This window comes from Pundamilia nyererei, unplaced genomic scaffold (assembly GCF_000239375.1).
Source record: "Pundamilia nyererei isolate P.nyererei 1_Seehausen unplaced genomic scaffold, PunNye1.0 scaffold00002, whole genome shotgun sequence".
In the NCBI taxonomy this organism is placed as follows: Eukaryota; Metazoa; Chordata; class Actinopteri; order Cichliformes; family Cichlidae; genus Pundamilia; species Pundamilia nyererei.
In genome coordinates, this window is record NW_005187403.1 from 1,753,234 (window position 1) to 1,768,824 (window position 15,591).

Here is a 15,591-nt window from a genome sequence, read left to right on the forward strand (position 1 = left end):
AAAGGAAATTAAGTGAGGAGCCGGCTCTCACTCAATGGGAGTCGACTCTTCTGATTCACTACAAAGCACTCTCTAAGCACGGCTCTTAGAGCTGATGCACATGACAAATTATCGACAGGTACGTTGTGTGTCATGGATACTGTTGACTCCAAATCTCCCGACCACTATGTCGATCTGAGACAGGAAGACCGAGACAGCGAGACCAAGACAAGATCGAAGGATCCGGGACCAAGACCAAAGTCTGTCGAGACCAAGACAAGACCAAGACCACGTAAGAGTTGAGTTGGATGTCTCGAGGCCGGTCTCAAGACATCCAACTCAAACGGATAGTCCTCAGAAAGGGAGAGTCATCTTATCAGATGCACTTTTATCTTCCACGTGAGAGTGTGTCCTTTCCCCACTTTTATTTGTCCTTAATAAAAATGAGTGTTAGAGTCTCTACCAGGATAGACATATAATCGAGTTTGCAGACGACTCAGTGAATGTCTCTCTGCTCCAGGATGCAGATCGTGACCATGGCCCAGTTGCAGATGACTTTGTAGCATGGTATGGACAGTCCTTTCTGGATGTTAAAAAACAAAGGAAATGGTTATTGATTTTTGTAAACAAAAAATGTCATCCCTGCCCCCTGTTTGTGTTCTGCTGGTTCGGGTCTCTTAGCTGGAAGAATGAGAAAAGGTTGGACCAAAGTATTAAAGTGTGTAGCAAACTGGCAGGTATAAAGCTAAATGATCTTGTCCTCCTGTATAGAGGGAGGGCGGCCCTGAAGGCAGAAAAGATTTGGAGTGATTCTCCTCAGTTTCCTCATGCAATTGATGGCTGGCTTCTAAAATCCAAGATGGAGATGGCATAAACACACAGCTTGAAGAACATGACTTTTATATATTTAACCTTTCAGCAACTCAACTCCTGAGAAAAATATCAGGTTAGCTGCTAAATGTTTATGTTTAAGTATGATGATACCAGTGTCTACAGTGATTCATCTGTCTCGCCAGTTCAGTTTGTTCTTCGTTATTGCGTTATACATTATTATTTGTTGCAAAGATGTCAATGCTTTGCTCAGTTATTGATTGTCTTCTTGAGATCCGTGATTCTCAATTATCGATATCGATGCATAACTTTGGAGGCTGGACTGCAGAATGTCCCTGTGGTGCTAATCAAAACCTATTGTAGTGTCACTCTTAGACACTACAATAAGTCATCCAACTAATTAGACTAATTGCTGTTGAAGGTAACATTTGAATGTGTAGCCAGCTGAACTGATGTTTGCAAAGATGAAAAGGATTGAGTATATTTATATGGTACTGTACACAGGAAATTATTATTGGGGGCTGAGCCACCCTAACTGTTTGATCCTCGAATCACCCCTGCTGTGCACACAAATGGTCTTAGGATCTGAAGACAAATAATGTTTTTTCTGTCTCTTGGCCTGCAATAGATTGGGTGTCTCGCCTTATGACAGGTGGAATAGCTGTCACGGTTTGTGAGGCAAACCATGTGGAGATTGAGAGGTGTGGACCCAGGCACAGAAAATGATGCAGGAGAGACTGTTTCAAACTGAAAATGAGCCTTTACTGTGGCTGTAAGAATTACCACAAAACCACTAACAAAAACCTAAACTGGGGACAGCTAAACATGAAACTAGAAACATAAAACTAAACAACCTGAAACATGGAAATGTAACTGGAGAGACACTTGGGGAGATGAACAGGATGGCCTATTCCTATTGCAGCATAACTAAGGGAGGATTCAGGGTCACCTGATCCTGCCCAAACTACATGCTTTAGCAAAAAGCCAAAATCCAAACTGGAAGCTGGTTCCACAGAAGAGGGGCCTGAAAACTGAAGGCTCTCCCTCCCATTCTACTTTTAAATACTCTAGGAACAACAAGTAAGACTGCAGTGCAAGAGTGAAGTGCTCTAATGGGGTGATATGCTACTAAAAGGCCATTAAGATAAGATGGCGTCTGATTATTTAAGACCTTGTATGTGAGGAGCAGGATTTTGAATTCAATTCTGGATTTAACAGGAAGCCAATGAAGGGAAGCCAAAACAGGAGAAATATGCTCTCTCTTTCTAGTCCCTGTCAGCACTCTTGCTGCAACATTTTGGATTAATTGAAGGCTTTTTGGGGAGTTTTTAGCACTTCCTGATAATACAGTAGTAATTACAGTAGTCTAGAAATAATAAATGCATGAACTAGTTTCATTTCACAACAGGTCATAAAAACACAAGAAACACAAAATCAAGTCAAAAGGACCCCGAACCATGACAATAGGCTCCAGTCCCCTGCAAGTCTGAATTAGGTTCTTTCATTGAGTAAAGAACGTGATGTATTTGAACTTTTACAACTTTAAAGAATTGTTTTACACTAGTATCTAAATTTAGACCCTAGATGTTATTGTTGCAATTCATAAGTATTTGTAGGAGTTTCCTACAAACATCATATTTCAACATGCATTTTATGGTGAGCTGATAGATTTTTGGTCAGAAATCAGTCAGTAAAGAACAAGTGAAGTCTTCCAGCTTTGCACAAAACACCACGGATCACTTTCATATAATTTGTATTTTCTTCTCTTCCAACATATCTGTACTAAACAACATTGAAATGTTTGCCAAAATGCAACAATTAGTGGGAGTGAATCTTTAATAGCACGTAAACAGCGTTTTTGTTGTTTAATTTCAATTTTTCTGTTGCTTGTCATTCTTTCTTCACACAACAAATTATTACAATAATTTGTACATTACAGCTAATTATTTTAATTGAGAACCAATTTCTAATGGGAATGCAGAGGAAATACTTGCAGTAGGATGCTGTTATAATTTTAGGAAGTCAGGACCCAAAATTCAAAAGATGAAAATTTCTGTCAACCAATGAGTGGTTGACAGAAATTTTATTTAATAAATTGACAGTGGGGGTTAATCAGGTTTCCAGGCCATAAATTAATAGAATTTATGATGGAAGACAGTCTTCAGCCATTTCAAGAAGACAGAGCGGGTGAAGAATTGTGGCACGGAGCTGAAAGAAACAGACTAGTGTAAATGACCAGGTTCCCAAAAAAGATCCTGAAGCAACGCAAGGTCCTATTCCCAGTCTGACACAGCTTCATTCAGTAAGGGCTCCCGTGCTGTCATCACCTTTAAGAAAGTGACAGTGAGGGGAGAAAAACAAGGCAATTCAAGGGCTGATCTTAAAGCGAAGGAGAGAAGGTTAATTGGTTCCAGGCCGTTGATTAACAGAATTTATATTGGATGACAGTCTTACTTTTTCCATGAGGGCTTCCGAGAAGGGTGCAATATTTCCTTTCCAGGGAACAGGTTAGTGGCAATGCTGGAGCGTGGCAGGCAGGTTGTGATGTGAAGATAATGGACTTAGGATCCAGAACTAGGATGAATCAGTTTGTGCAGGAGGCACTACAGATGCTCCACAGGAGGGGTGAGCTGGAATCTGCTTCCAGCTTAAGGAATCTCCATTTACCAATTAGTTTCTTTCTGTCTTGTATTTTTATTGTTTTGTATACTTCAAATTCAATCACAGCTATTAAAGCTGTGTTTTTGAGTTTACGTCTTTCTGCTGAGTGGTCTAAAGTAATCTGCTCCTGTGACAGATAGGCGGCCTGTTCTCCCACCCTGTGATAGCTGGCACAGATCCTTCACCCCTGTGATGCCGAATTGAATAAGCTGATGAAAATGCATGGACGGATGATCTTGAACAAATTCTTGTTGAACTTCAAGCTTTCGGAAATTCTTCCAAAGTTTTTTTTTTTTTAAACTACTGAAAGTTCCCAGATTGCTTTGATGCTTAAAGGAATTTAACATATTTAAAGTTCTGTAAGTATACAGTAAAATCATGATGTCATTTTCCCAACAACTGATTACAATGCAGCCACTCATCTAAACAGGGCATTTTGTAGAGGATATTGCAAACATGGCAGTGTTTCTTGAAACAATGGTGATCTCAAAAATTCTAAAAAAACAATTTCTCAAAACCATAATTCAGCTTCTTTCCCAAAATACTGTTTCGACTTTCATCTCAAAATTACAACTTTATTCTCAAAATGATCAACAATATTTTTTTCCACTAGCATTTTGAGATCTCTTTTAATCTCTCTGGAGACACCAGCCATGCCATACTTTGCTTCAGCTCTTCCTACTTTTTATCTGCTTTTCAAGAATTAAACAATTTTTCTTCTGCATTTCTGCTTCATTCCTTTTTTTTTTTTTTTAATCGAACTTCTAAACGCAACCTCAATTCACAGTTATGGAGTCATGGAGTTATAATTCCATACATGTTAGTCAGTGATGATGGGCCTTTCCTTCTGTTTTATTTTTTTTCTAACTTTTGTACATAGTCCACATATTTTTTCTTTTTTTTCTTTTTCCACATATTTTTTCTTCCAGTCTTTAAATAGACTGGATAATGATAATGACTGGAAACAGGTGAGAACACCACTGACACAGGAAATAGAACTAAACTGACAAAAGTCCAAACTGAACACACTGGGTCAATGACCCAGGTACACTGACAGTACATAACACTACACATACTTTCTGACAATAAAACAGAATAACTCCACTGGCATGTCTGCAATTACAGTAAGTACTTTGTATCTTAAACCTACATTATTTTTGATGGTTACTTGGGGGTGATAGCTTTGGCTGAAATGCAAATACAAATACAGTGCAAAAACAAAAAATGCATATAGTAATATTTAATAACATATTTAAACGAATTTATGTATTCTGAATTGATCCACAACATGCTGAACACACTTTCTTCTTATCTTAGCTATTCATAGTTCAATTCCTATCTCCTCAATTAAAGATATTAGGCGCCCTTCAATGGGAATGTTAATGATAGCCTTTTATTTAAATGCATAATTTCGGACATTATTAGTGTTGAAAACAGTTATTATATTGAAGCCATGTTTTCTTTATTGCAATGAAAAAGGTCAAATTTTACCTGTAAACAAAATGGACACATCATCTTTTCTCTTTGTAGTGATCTTAAAGCTGCTGCAAATGACGAGAGAGAACATGAGGGGATCTAAAGTGGAAGAGCATCTGCCAAGTGAGCAGGAGACAAGCGTGTCTTTAAATTCATTTTCAAATAGCAACAAGATTCCTGGTTTATCATAGGGTAAAAAAAACGATCATTTAATGGCCTATAGTGATGAGTATTGTGATCATGTGCATCATTTCATCAAAGTGCCTGTTGCTTAGAATTTCACTCTACATCTGTTAAGTTGTACATGATAGACATGGATCATCTTGCGGAAAATACAAGAATTTTGTATTTATTGAAAGATAATTGTGTAATGAGACACATTGCAGTGTTTGATGTAATGCCAGTTTATGGTTTTACAGGGCACCTTCTGCACAATCATTACTAACAGCAGCTGTGAAGGAAACAATTTCATCACCTTAACAAATGGAAAGTCATTTTCTTTGTGACAGTGGCTGCAAGTGGGAGAGAAGTTGCAGGGACACCTGACAACGAACATCTCTCAGGTGTTGTCACGAGGGCTCGGAGCTGAATAGAGTGTTATTCTCCTCTCTCAGTTATGACACGGTGACAAAGGAGGGGCGACTGTGTATGAGAGGGACACAGAATGACAAAGGATGAAAGCTGCAGTTACTAAAAATAAACCCAAGAACGAGAACATCAAAACATTTGAATCGCAAGGTCAGCCTGAGAGAACAAGAAGAAAAGCAGCAAAGTCACTCAATGCAACTTTCATTTTATAAACTTCTCCACACATGGAAATTCAGTATATAAGGCAAAAAAAGAAATTTCTGCAGTTCTTGAAAGCTTGGAAGTCAATATCTGGTATAGCCAACTTTATTCTTTAACACTCTTCTTTAAGCAGTCTTCAGGAATAGCCTTCTTGAAGGACACTCAAACCACATCAATATGCATTTGGTTTCAAGATGTTCCCACACTGCTATCAGTCCATAACGGATAGTTTTCCAGTTTGTGTTTTTCTATCCAGGTATGCTTTTACTGCATTGGCAGTGTATTTGGTATGACTGATATGCTGCAAAATTAAGCTCTTGCTTCTGAATTTTTTCAGATGGTATTGCATGGTAGAACACAATCTGAGATTATTTTTATGTCTTCAGAATTCTATCAATTTTGACAAAATCTCAAACACCACTGACTGAAATGGAGCCTCAAACCATTCTAGCCAATAAAAGTATTTATTACGGCTATAATCCTGTCTTGGTCTCTGCTCTTGAGCTGGGTTTTTTGGTTAGTCCTGACAGTCAGCACAAGGACTAGACTAAAAGTGAATGAAAAAAACACCAATGTCCAGAAAGGCTGAGAAACTTTAGCAAATTTTACAACAAAGTGTGTCTAGTTGCAACTGGGCAGAAGTTGTATCTTTCATTGCGTAAACATTCATAGCTAATCCAGCTGAAAGACCCATGCCTAATGCCTTAGAAAATGCAAATGCATAAATAAAAGGAATGAATGAATATTTAAAGGATAGGCATAAAAGCCATGAGATGCTTCGTGTTCATTTGTCATTGTTATGATCAGAAAGCACCTGCTCTAAGTAGTATCTCCATGCTGCCCTTTTATGAGTAACACATCAGAGCAGGTAGGCAAGTTTTAACCTATTCTATCTCTAATGAAGTATATTGCACAGTACTGAACTCACTTCAGGGATATATTAAGTTACACATGCGTCAAGGCTCACGTCTGGCTCAGGATTTGATGAATACCCATGATACATGGTTTGTTTTTCACTTAGCTACACTGATTAAAACCTGGAAAGAATTGTTGCCATGGGGGTCTCACCTGTGGAATTAATTATCCCACGTTGCATCCTCTGACTTCCTGATAAACAAGCCATTCAGAAGAGTCTGTGATCTCATTTTTGCAGGACTCTAACCAGGTAGGAACACCACTGTTATGAGCTAATAGTTGTTGTAATGCTTTTTCATATGTGTGTGTGTGCATGTGTACTTTTGTATTATTTGTTTTACATTATTTTTCAGGAAACTGCAAGCGCACCTTTAATCTCTCCAGCAAAATGCCAAGCCAGCTTGAGAGTGCAATGGATGCACTGATGACAGTTTTCTACAATTACTCGGGACATGATGGAGATAAATACAAGCTCAACAAGGGCGAGCTGAAGGAACTCTTGAACAGTGAGCTCACTGACTTCCTCACGGTAAGGCTGATGTTTAAATGCAATGATTATTTTGTTGTTTGTTTTATCTGTTCGGCATTTAGACAAAGATTTGATGTCATGCAGAATTTTCAAGAGGAAGCACAATCCCTATATGGATTTAAATTAATGGGAACATGCTGGTGTACTGAAGTATGACTGTGCATTTATTAACTGAACCATAATGACCAATAGTAATGGCATTAATTTGCTTATGGATCTTGAACACTCTGAAGTCTTATTCACTTAAAAGTCAGTCTTAAGAGTGATGTGTTCAAATGATGTAACATCCTGACCTTGTTGGAGGAAATTGTTTTTTCATTGATTGCTTTCTTGCTGTCAAAGTGTAACTGCTTGTGGCTCTCGCATGACCACCATGGCAAATAAATGATGCGGGGAGAGAGATAGATAAGGTCATTTGAGATAAATCCCTGCCCCTGAGTCTGTGTGATAGCAGCGCGTACAAGCCTGCAATTTCAAATGATTGAGACCACAGCATCAACAAAACAGCCAAGGTCTAAAACCTGATGCCTTCAGATATCTTTCTTGTTACTGTCCGTCCCCCTTCATGTGGGTGGGAGGCCTCAGGTGCTCACACATCATCATCATCATCATCATCAGTGACCCATATCACCTCCAAATATAGACACCCTCGTGATGTCATCACATCCCTGTGGGCTGTAGTCACCTCTGAGAATAGACACAGTGGCGTTCACCCTGAGTTTCTGCCAACAGGAAACTTTGACACTTGACAACCAAAGCGTGATACAGTACTTACTACTACATGTTCCGTCTTGATAGAATTGATAGAATTTTTAAAAAAGTAATGCAAAATTCAAATTAAGTGTGCTCTTGATTAGGATTGTTAGATTTATTCACTGATAAAACATGCCGCTGGTAGTCTTGCATTTTTCATCTTTATGTCTACTGTCGACTCACTCAAGGTGACCCTGTATTTTAACGTAGCTTTGAGCTTTTCAGACCAAATTTAAATTGAAACTACATTAGAAAATGCAAAACTGCTGTGGTGATATTTTTTCTAATTTAAATTAACCCCCAGTGTGGATTTTAATTTTAACCTTCTGAGAAATGCTGACTTTAGTGCCACAACAGAAAGATCACTGGTGCCTTGGAGGTTAGAGGACGAATAAAAAAACGTCTTGTTTCCCAGTCATGGAGGAAATGAGCAAAGTAATAAATGTCGCATTTGATTAGCTGAGGCTCACGGGTCATTTGGTGGCAGCATCACTCTGCTCACCACCGGACATGGGGCTTTGCCTTGAGTCAATATCAACCACCAGTAACAGTCACATTTTATGCATTATTACCGGAAGCTTAGAAGCGTTGAAGGTATTTGGCTAAGAAGTTGATAATATTGGTAACAAGTTTGTTTTATGGAAAAATCATTACAAGGCATTACAAGAGCCACAAAGACATAATCAGTCCAGTTGCATATTTGTTGAATCACTATCTGTTTGTGTTTTGTTTTCAGTCTCAGAAAGATCCCATGCTGGTGGAGAAAATCATGAATGACCTGGACTCTAACAAGGACAACGAGGTGGATTTCAATGAGTTTGTTGTGTTGGTGGCAGCTCTGACTGTTGCCTGCAACGACTTCTTCCAAGAGCAACAGAAGAAAAAGAAATAGGTGTCCCAAAAAAACCCAATGTCCATCCACATTTTAAGCTGTAGCTGAATTGTGTCGTAGTTTTCCCAGAGCATAGGATTGTCATTTGTGGATGTAAACGTAATAATGTACAGACTGGAGCTGTTAAACAATCACTTGATCTCACGTCAACCTTGTCTTTTACAAATTATTTTATTATTTTTGTTATAAATATAACTAGAAAAGCCCTTTCCTTAAGCCCTCCATGGTGTTGTTATTGTTGATTTTTTTGTGTATGGAAGTGTTTCATCCAAACCTTTGTGCATAAATGTGTAATTGGTTTTCTTTTAGTTTAGTCTGCAAAAGAAAGAATAGAATAACTTACTGTTGATTAATTCAGAGGTATTTTCCTTAAAAATGATAATGTGGTCATCTAAAAACCTTTCCTAAATCCTTACAAGATTTTGTTCCAACAGATGTCTGGAAGTTTCAAAGGTCATATGTTTATTTAATATGTTAAGGATGCAATGAACAGTTTCGCATTTACTCTTAGCCTCCGTTCCCTAAGGGGAATTACCTTTTCCTGGCACAAAATTAGAGTCGTGGAAAAATACGCAGGCCCATAGTGATTTAGCCAAGCGTTCCCCTGTAAAAGGAATAAATGTCTCACTGCTATATGTCATGTGTGGTATTTTGTGCACTTTTGAACAAGATTTGACTTCAGCGTTGTCTTTCAATAATTTCTTATATGGCCACAAATGAAACCTACTAAAGATTCTTGAAGACATCATGTTAAAAGTAAATGTACTTAATAAATGTAAATCTATCCTGTGTGACTTATTTTATGCTGATCCACTGTCTTGCACGACTGTATTATCCTGTAAAGTTTACAGTGCATTCAAACTCCAGTAAAACAGTAAATTGTTACAGTATAAAATTACTATTATAGTAAATGCAACATTGTACCAAAAACTGTATCATAAGAAAACAGGTAATTGATTTAATTAAAATATGTGAAAAGCATCAGGCATTTAATGGTAGCTGTTCAAGTTAAATACTTAATATACAATTTTAAAAGTTGCAAGGAACCCACACCTCTCCAAAGGCTCACAATACACAGCTGTGGGGTTATTAGCTCTTTATTGTGGCACAACTGGATTAATTTGTTTCGATTTCTATCCAATTTTGAATTGAAAGAGCTGTTCAGGCCCTTTAAGGACATATAGGAAGACTACACAGATGGAGTGCAGTTTATTGCAGTGCAGTTGTCTATAATATAATTTTATCTTATCTCATCTTATCTCTCTTACAAACTGAATCAGGTCCAGCAAATGAGTTTAAATGAGCATAAAACTGAAATACTCAGCACAAGTTTCTACCTGAGTTTCCCTTTTGGGAAATGACTGTGTACTATGTCTTTATGACGCATGGTGATCCCAAGTTGGGTCCAGCTGGATCAGCCAAACACACAGATACAACATCCCCTCAAGCAGAAATGCAGATTTTTCTCACCTTGGGAAGGACAAAAGTGTACACTGAAGCTGTATTTTCTAAGGGTTTTCCTCCCTTTCTCTCTCTCTTTTTCTCTTGCTCTCAGCCCATTTCCCAAAATACCAAACTAGACAGTTCATTTGCAGTGATATTCTCAGCTGTGACGTGGACAAAATTACTGAAACAAAATCCAGAGGCAAGTCTGATGCTTTTATGTGAGCAGATGGTGCTTGCACAAACCCTCACCACGACAATGCAATTTGTCTGTGATTGGCTGTAATCGAGCAGGATAATCACCCCATGGGAAGATGCCATGCCATAATTATACATTTTGTTCAATTTTTAAAAGGTTGCAATCAATTCTAAGTGTCATTTGATAATTTTGAAATGTGGATATTTATATTCTCACTCGTGTGATTGCCCTCCACTTTCACAAACCTCTTCCGAATGTTCATGTGATTGTCTCTTTATTTCCTGTGAGCGTCATGTTCAGGAACTGGCTTCTAGCAGAGCAAAAAAAAAAACAAAAAAAACCCTATACCCATCACACAAAGTTTGAGTCATCAGCCGTGATCAGATCTTCATGTCCTGTGTCAGTGTATTCATTCAGTTATTGTGGGGGGAAATGCATCCGAATTATATGGGGCAGCTAAGAAATTGTTAACATAAAAGTGGTTGCACCTAAAGCACAATTGCATCTTTCTAGCACAAAGACATTACTAGAGAGAGATTTTTAAAGCAGAAATTTTATATAATGTAGTAATTTTCTTATTTGTTAAAAAAAAAACTATAATTCCAAAAAGCATAATTTAATCTATACCTAATATAATGTAAGAGGATGGAGAAAACAAATAATACTAAATATTAAACAATTGTTAAAAAGAAAGATGTAACAATAAAAAACAAGAGTGTTTTTGACACTTCAAAGAGAGATAACGGGATATTAAAGAGGACATAAGAGACAACTGATGAAATATTATTAGTATTATTGATCTCTAGCACTTGGCAAAGTACAAGACTCATTCCCTGAACACATTTTGTTGTTGTTTATAAAACTCTAGATAAAACTGCATCAGGAAATCAATCCAGGAAATGTGCCTCAGATTAGTATTTTCAGTTTTACCAAATATGGCACAAAAATTGTGATTTCAATTGACTGAGTTGAGCACAGTTGTAGCTTTTTGGGACAGTTTCTCCTCACTCCAAGTGTCAGCCATCCAAATGTAGCTGCTACCTGTGACGTCTTTAAAATATGCCTCGAGCCCTTATCTCCCACATGCTGTCCGCTCCCCCTTTTCGTCACTCTGTGCGTCACCATTCGTGTCAGAACTCCTAATTAGGAGTGAGCTGTGTTTGTGAGTGTGTGTGTAATGCTTTTGGTTTCTTAATTTTCTCATAAGCATTTAAAACTTTGTGAAGAGAGCATTTAAATTTGAAATCATTTGTTGTTTACATCTGTAAAGAAATATTGTAATAATAAGACATAAACTAATAAGAGAAGATAATTTAAATATAATATAAAATCCCCTTTTAGAGATTTCTTTTTATTTTCCAAGACTGACTGTGTGCTATTAGTAGCAACGTTTTATTTATATATCACACAAACTAAATTCAAAGTCTAAGAAAATGTCAAGGCAACATTATTTAATAGATTTTCTTTGAGGTTAACAATAAAATATGTGGTTTGGCACAGGGTATTACATCAGACACTGTCTGGGTTAGGGTTAGGGCTTGGGAATATCAGTGGGTGTATTCCCATCCACTTCTGACCCACCTGCAAACTGTGGCTCTTTTCTTTTCTTTTCTTTTTTTGCAAATATAAAGAAGGTCCAAGTTGTTTTCTGTTAAAAATTCATGAAGTTTTATTTCCCACTACCACCGATTTATAAAAAGGACTAGATGCTTGTTTTTGTATTTGGTTTTTTGGTTCTCATATAACTAGGTGAATCAAGAAAATGAGAACTCAGTTGTGGAAACGACACCACACATGAGGGGTAAGCAGCCTAACAGATTATTAGATTGTATTTAGGGGAATAAAGCATGTTGTCTTTGTGTACTAACCTTGTACTTAATGTATGATGATAATGTATTTTGATTAAAATGGTATAGTTAGCTTCATTTATGAAGTCTGGTCATGTTTGCTTGGTCAGCCTCCCCTGTGACTCAGCCAGAAAATGAAAATGACAGGGTTTTTTTGGGGTTTTTTTGTTTTTGTAAAGAACAAATTAATATTTATTTTAAACACATATTGGTGTTGCTTAGTAACAAATAAGGGGGGCAGACTTTCTACAACAGATTGCCTTATCTGGGAAAGTGGTGTGCTCATCAGAGGATGACAAGAGGACAAGAGAAAAAACACTGCCCCTGCTGCCCCTGCTGGAACATGTATGGCCTGATCTGTCTCTCATTGATAGTCCAGCCTTTGTATCACTTACTGGTGCAGTTCTTCACTGAAAATTGTTCTACTCAAAAATTTACTAAACTGATGCCGAGATTTTAAACTGAAGCTGCTTCAAGATGAAATCTGGGTTTGAGCTAAACTTCCCAGGAGGCCTTTCTAATTACAGTAAGGTCATTAATGATTAATTAAGGACATCAATTAATCATTAATGTTATTTGTCAAAACAGACATATGGACTCTTTGGAGTTTTGTCAGTGAAGATCAGCAAGTATGATTTTCAGTATAAAGGATATTTAATATCAAAGATCATTTTTAAATAGGATTTGATATGTGACCAAAGACGACTGCTGGCGCCTGTCTTATTACTTTACGGCTTTCAGTAAGTAGTGACCTTTGGCAAGAAACTGAGCATGTTCTGTGTCACTGAGCTACAATGTATTTGGGGTCATTTGTTAAATAAGAGGACACTTCCTGAACTCCAATATTACTGTGGTTTAAAGAAACTACACGACCAGGAGAAGTACTCTGGACTTCAAGACAGTGCTCATGTTTCCATAAATTGTTCATCTATAACAGATGCTGAGGAATTGTGGGTCTGTTAAATGTATAATGTTCAATTTCAAACCTGTATGGAAATGTAAGAAACACTTTTAGTACCTCATCATGCGACATTGTGGTTCAAGATCCACAATGTGTGTAACCTAAATGTGTGTATGTATAGGGTACAAAAGTCTTGAATTTCTTGTAAAGATTTAATGCAATACAGGATATTATAAAAGCAAAAAATATTGCTGAAAAGTGGCATCGTGATTATGCAACTGTGATATTTTGAGATGCACTGCACTCAAAATATTGAGTGCCTGTATCTGCTCTAATCTCCTGTTGAGTGATCGACAAATAATTAATCATCTTCGCTGAGAAAGGCCAGATTCAAATGTCAAACATAATTTTCTGTAGAATAACAGAGTAGTTCGGTATAACTGACAGCATCAAAAGCAAGCTGTGAGTCCAAAACACACACGTGAGGAACATTTGAACTAAACTACGGCTTTATACAAAGAATGTGATGTGGCTGCTGCAAAGCTTTGGTTGACGATTCAACGTCTATCATACTGTACGCACAGGACAGGAAAAAGCCAATAATGTCTTAGATTCTTTGTGTCATGGAGTAAATGCGTCATCTGGCTTGTTCATTAACTACATCACTGAGCACAGAGAGAATACATAGGAAGCTGCTTGATTTAGTAACACAGTGCAACAGAACACATTTTCAAACACATAAACATAATCGAGAATGATGGTACAGTCGGTGTAATGTACACTCGTGCAATTAGAAAAACATGTAACACATAGGCTTTAACAAAAAGGATTTTCTGCTGTAAAGCATCTGAGATCCTAATGGTCTTGCCACTCATTGCTTTTGTATCCACAAACTATTAAGAACAACACCTTTGTGAAGCACACTGTTGCACAGGTGACAGTTTTCTTCATTGATATTCACAAAATATAAATACAAGGTTATTATTTAGTGTCAATAGCAGCAGCGGCACATATGTTTTGTATCCAGCTTTGTCCACACTATTCAAAAAAGATAAAGACCACCAGTGTGGCTTCAGTACGCTGTCACGCATACAGACCTACAGTTGTTGGCTATAAAGTCTTGGGCAGTCGTTCATCACCAGCTTGTGCCTGCACATGTCTCTCAATGATAATACACCTTCAGGCCTTTAATCACAGGTCGCCCCATTGGTTTGTGTGATTCAGGCATTAATATTTTAGAGATACCGCCTGCTGTTTTCTCTGTAGTGACAACAAGAGTTCGTTATGTACCCAGGACAGTCATCAAAGGCAGTGACATCATTCCACATATGAGGTAATGATGAAGAAACACGTACTCCACTGAACACATGATGGTTTTGCAGACATGGGTTTGCTAAGACAGGAGCCCACAATGTCTGACTTCACCTGATACGCCCTAAATCTCCTGCATTTAACTGGTGACACGTAATTACATTCAACAGTGAATCCATGTTTCTTCTTATATCTTTGCCAATAACTCATTCATAACTGTAGTTGTGACAGAGATGACAGACACATTTTATTAAGATTTGCAGACCCTACTCTACCTCTGTTTTAGTTTTTTTGGCAATCTACATTTGCCATGAATATTTCTATGTTGTGTATATAGATTAAAAGCACCAAATGTTAGCATGGAGCCAAAAACTGGATTATTTAAGCATGCTAGAGGGTGAACATGAGTTAAAAAAAAAAAAAAAAAAGATTTAGGAAGCATTTAGCAAAATAACCAGTCGATGTAAACTAGAATAGAATAGAATAGGATAGAATAGAATTCAACTTTATTGTCATTGCACATGTCACAAGTACAAGGCAAAGAAATACAGTTTGCATCCATCCAGAAGTGCTTTAGCCATGATATAGATATATTACAGAAATGGGTCTGTTATAGGTATGAAGGTACAAAACTGTGTCTATTATGGGTATGTTACAATGTACACGGTATGAAAGTATGTTATGAATATGCTATAACTATAAGTATGTACAGGCTGTAGTGGGTATACAAGCTATGTACAGTCTATGAAGAGGATATAAATATGAAACTATACAGAAATATGCAAGTTATAAACAGTTGTAGAATTATAATTATATTGTACAGAATGATTGTTTATACAGAATTATACAGTAGTGCAGTTAAGATAAGTTAAATATGTGGCTACTTTCTACAGAGGCTATACAAAGTGCTAGTGGGTGTGTGTATGTTCAGTCCATTACTTTAACATGGGTCAGATATATATATATATATATATATAGATAGATAGATAGATAGATAGATAGATAGATAGATAGATAGATAGATAGATAGATAGATAGATAGATAGATAGATAGATAGATAGATA

At 37.2% G+C, this 15,591-nt stretch overlaps 1 protein-coding gene across 1 annotated transcript; it reads left to right on the forward strand.

The window, feature by feature from the left end:
• Positions 1 to 7,039: 7,039 nt before the first annotated feature.
• On the forward strand, positions 7,040 to 8,825 carry s100z (S100 calcium binding protein Z). Its single transcript, XM_005720513.1, has 2 exons — positions 7,040 to 7,180; positions 8,670 to 8,825. Exons 1-2 carry the CDS (start codon positions 7,040 to 7,042, stop codon positions 8,823 to 8,825), a joined length of 297 nt encoding a protein of 98 aa, XP_005720570.1.
• The last annotated feature ends 6,766 nt before the right edge of the window (positions 8,826 to 15,591 follow it).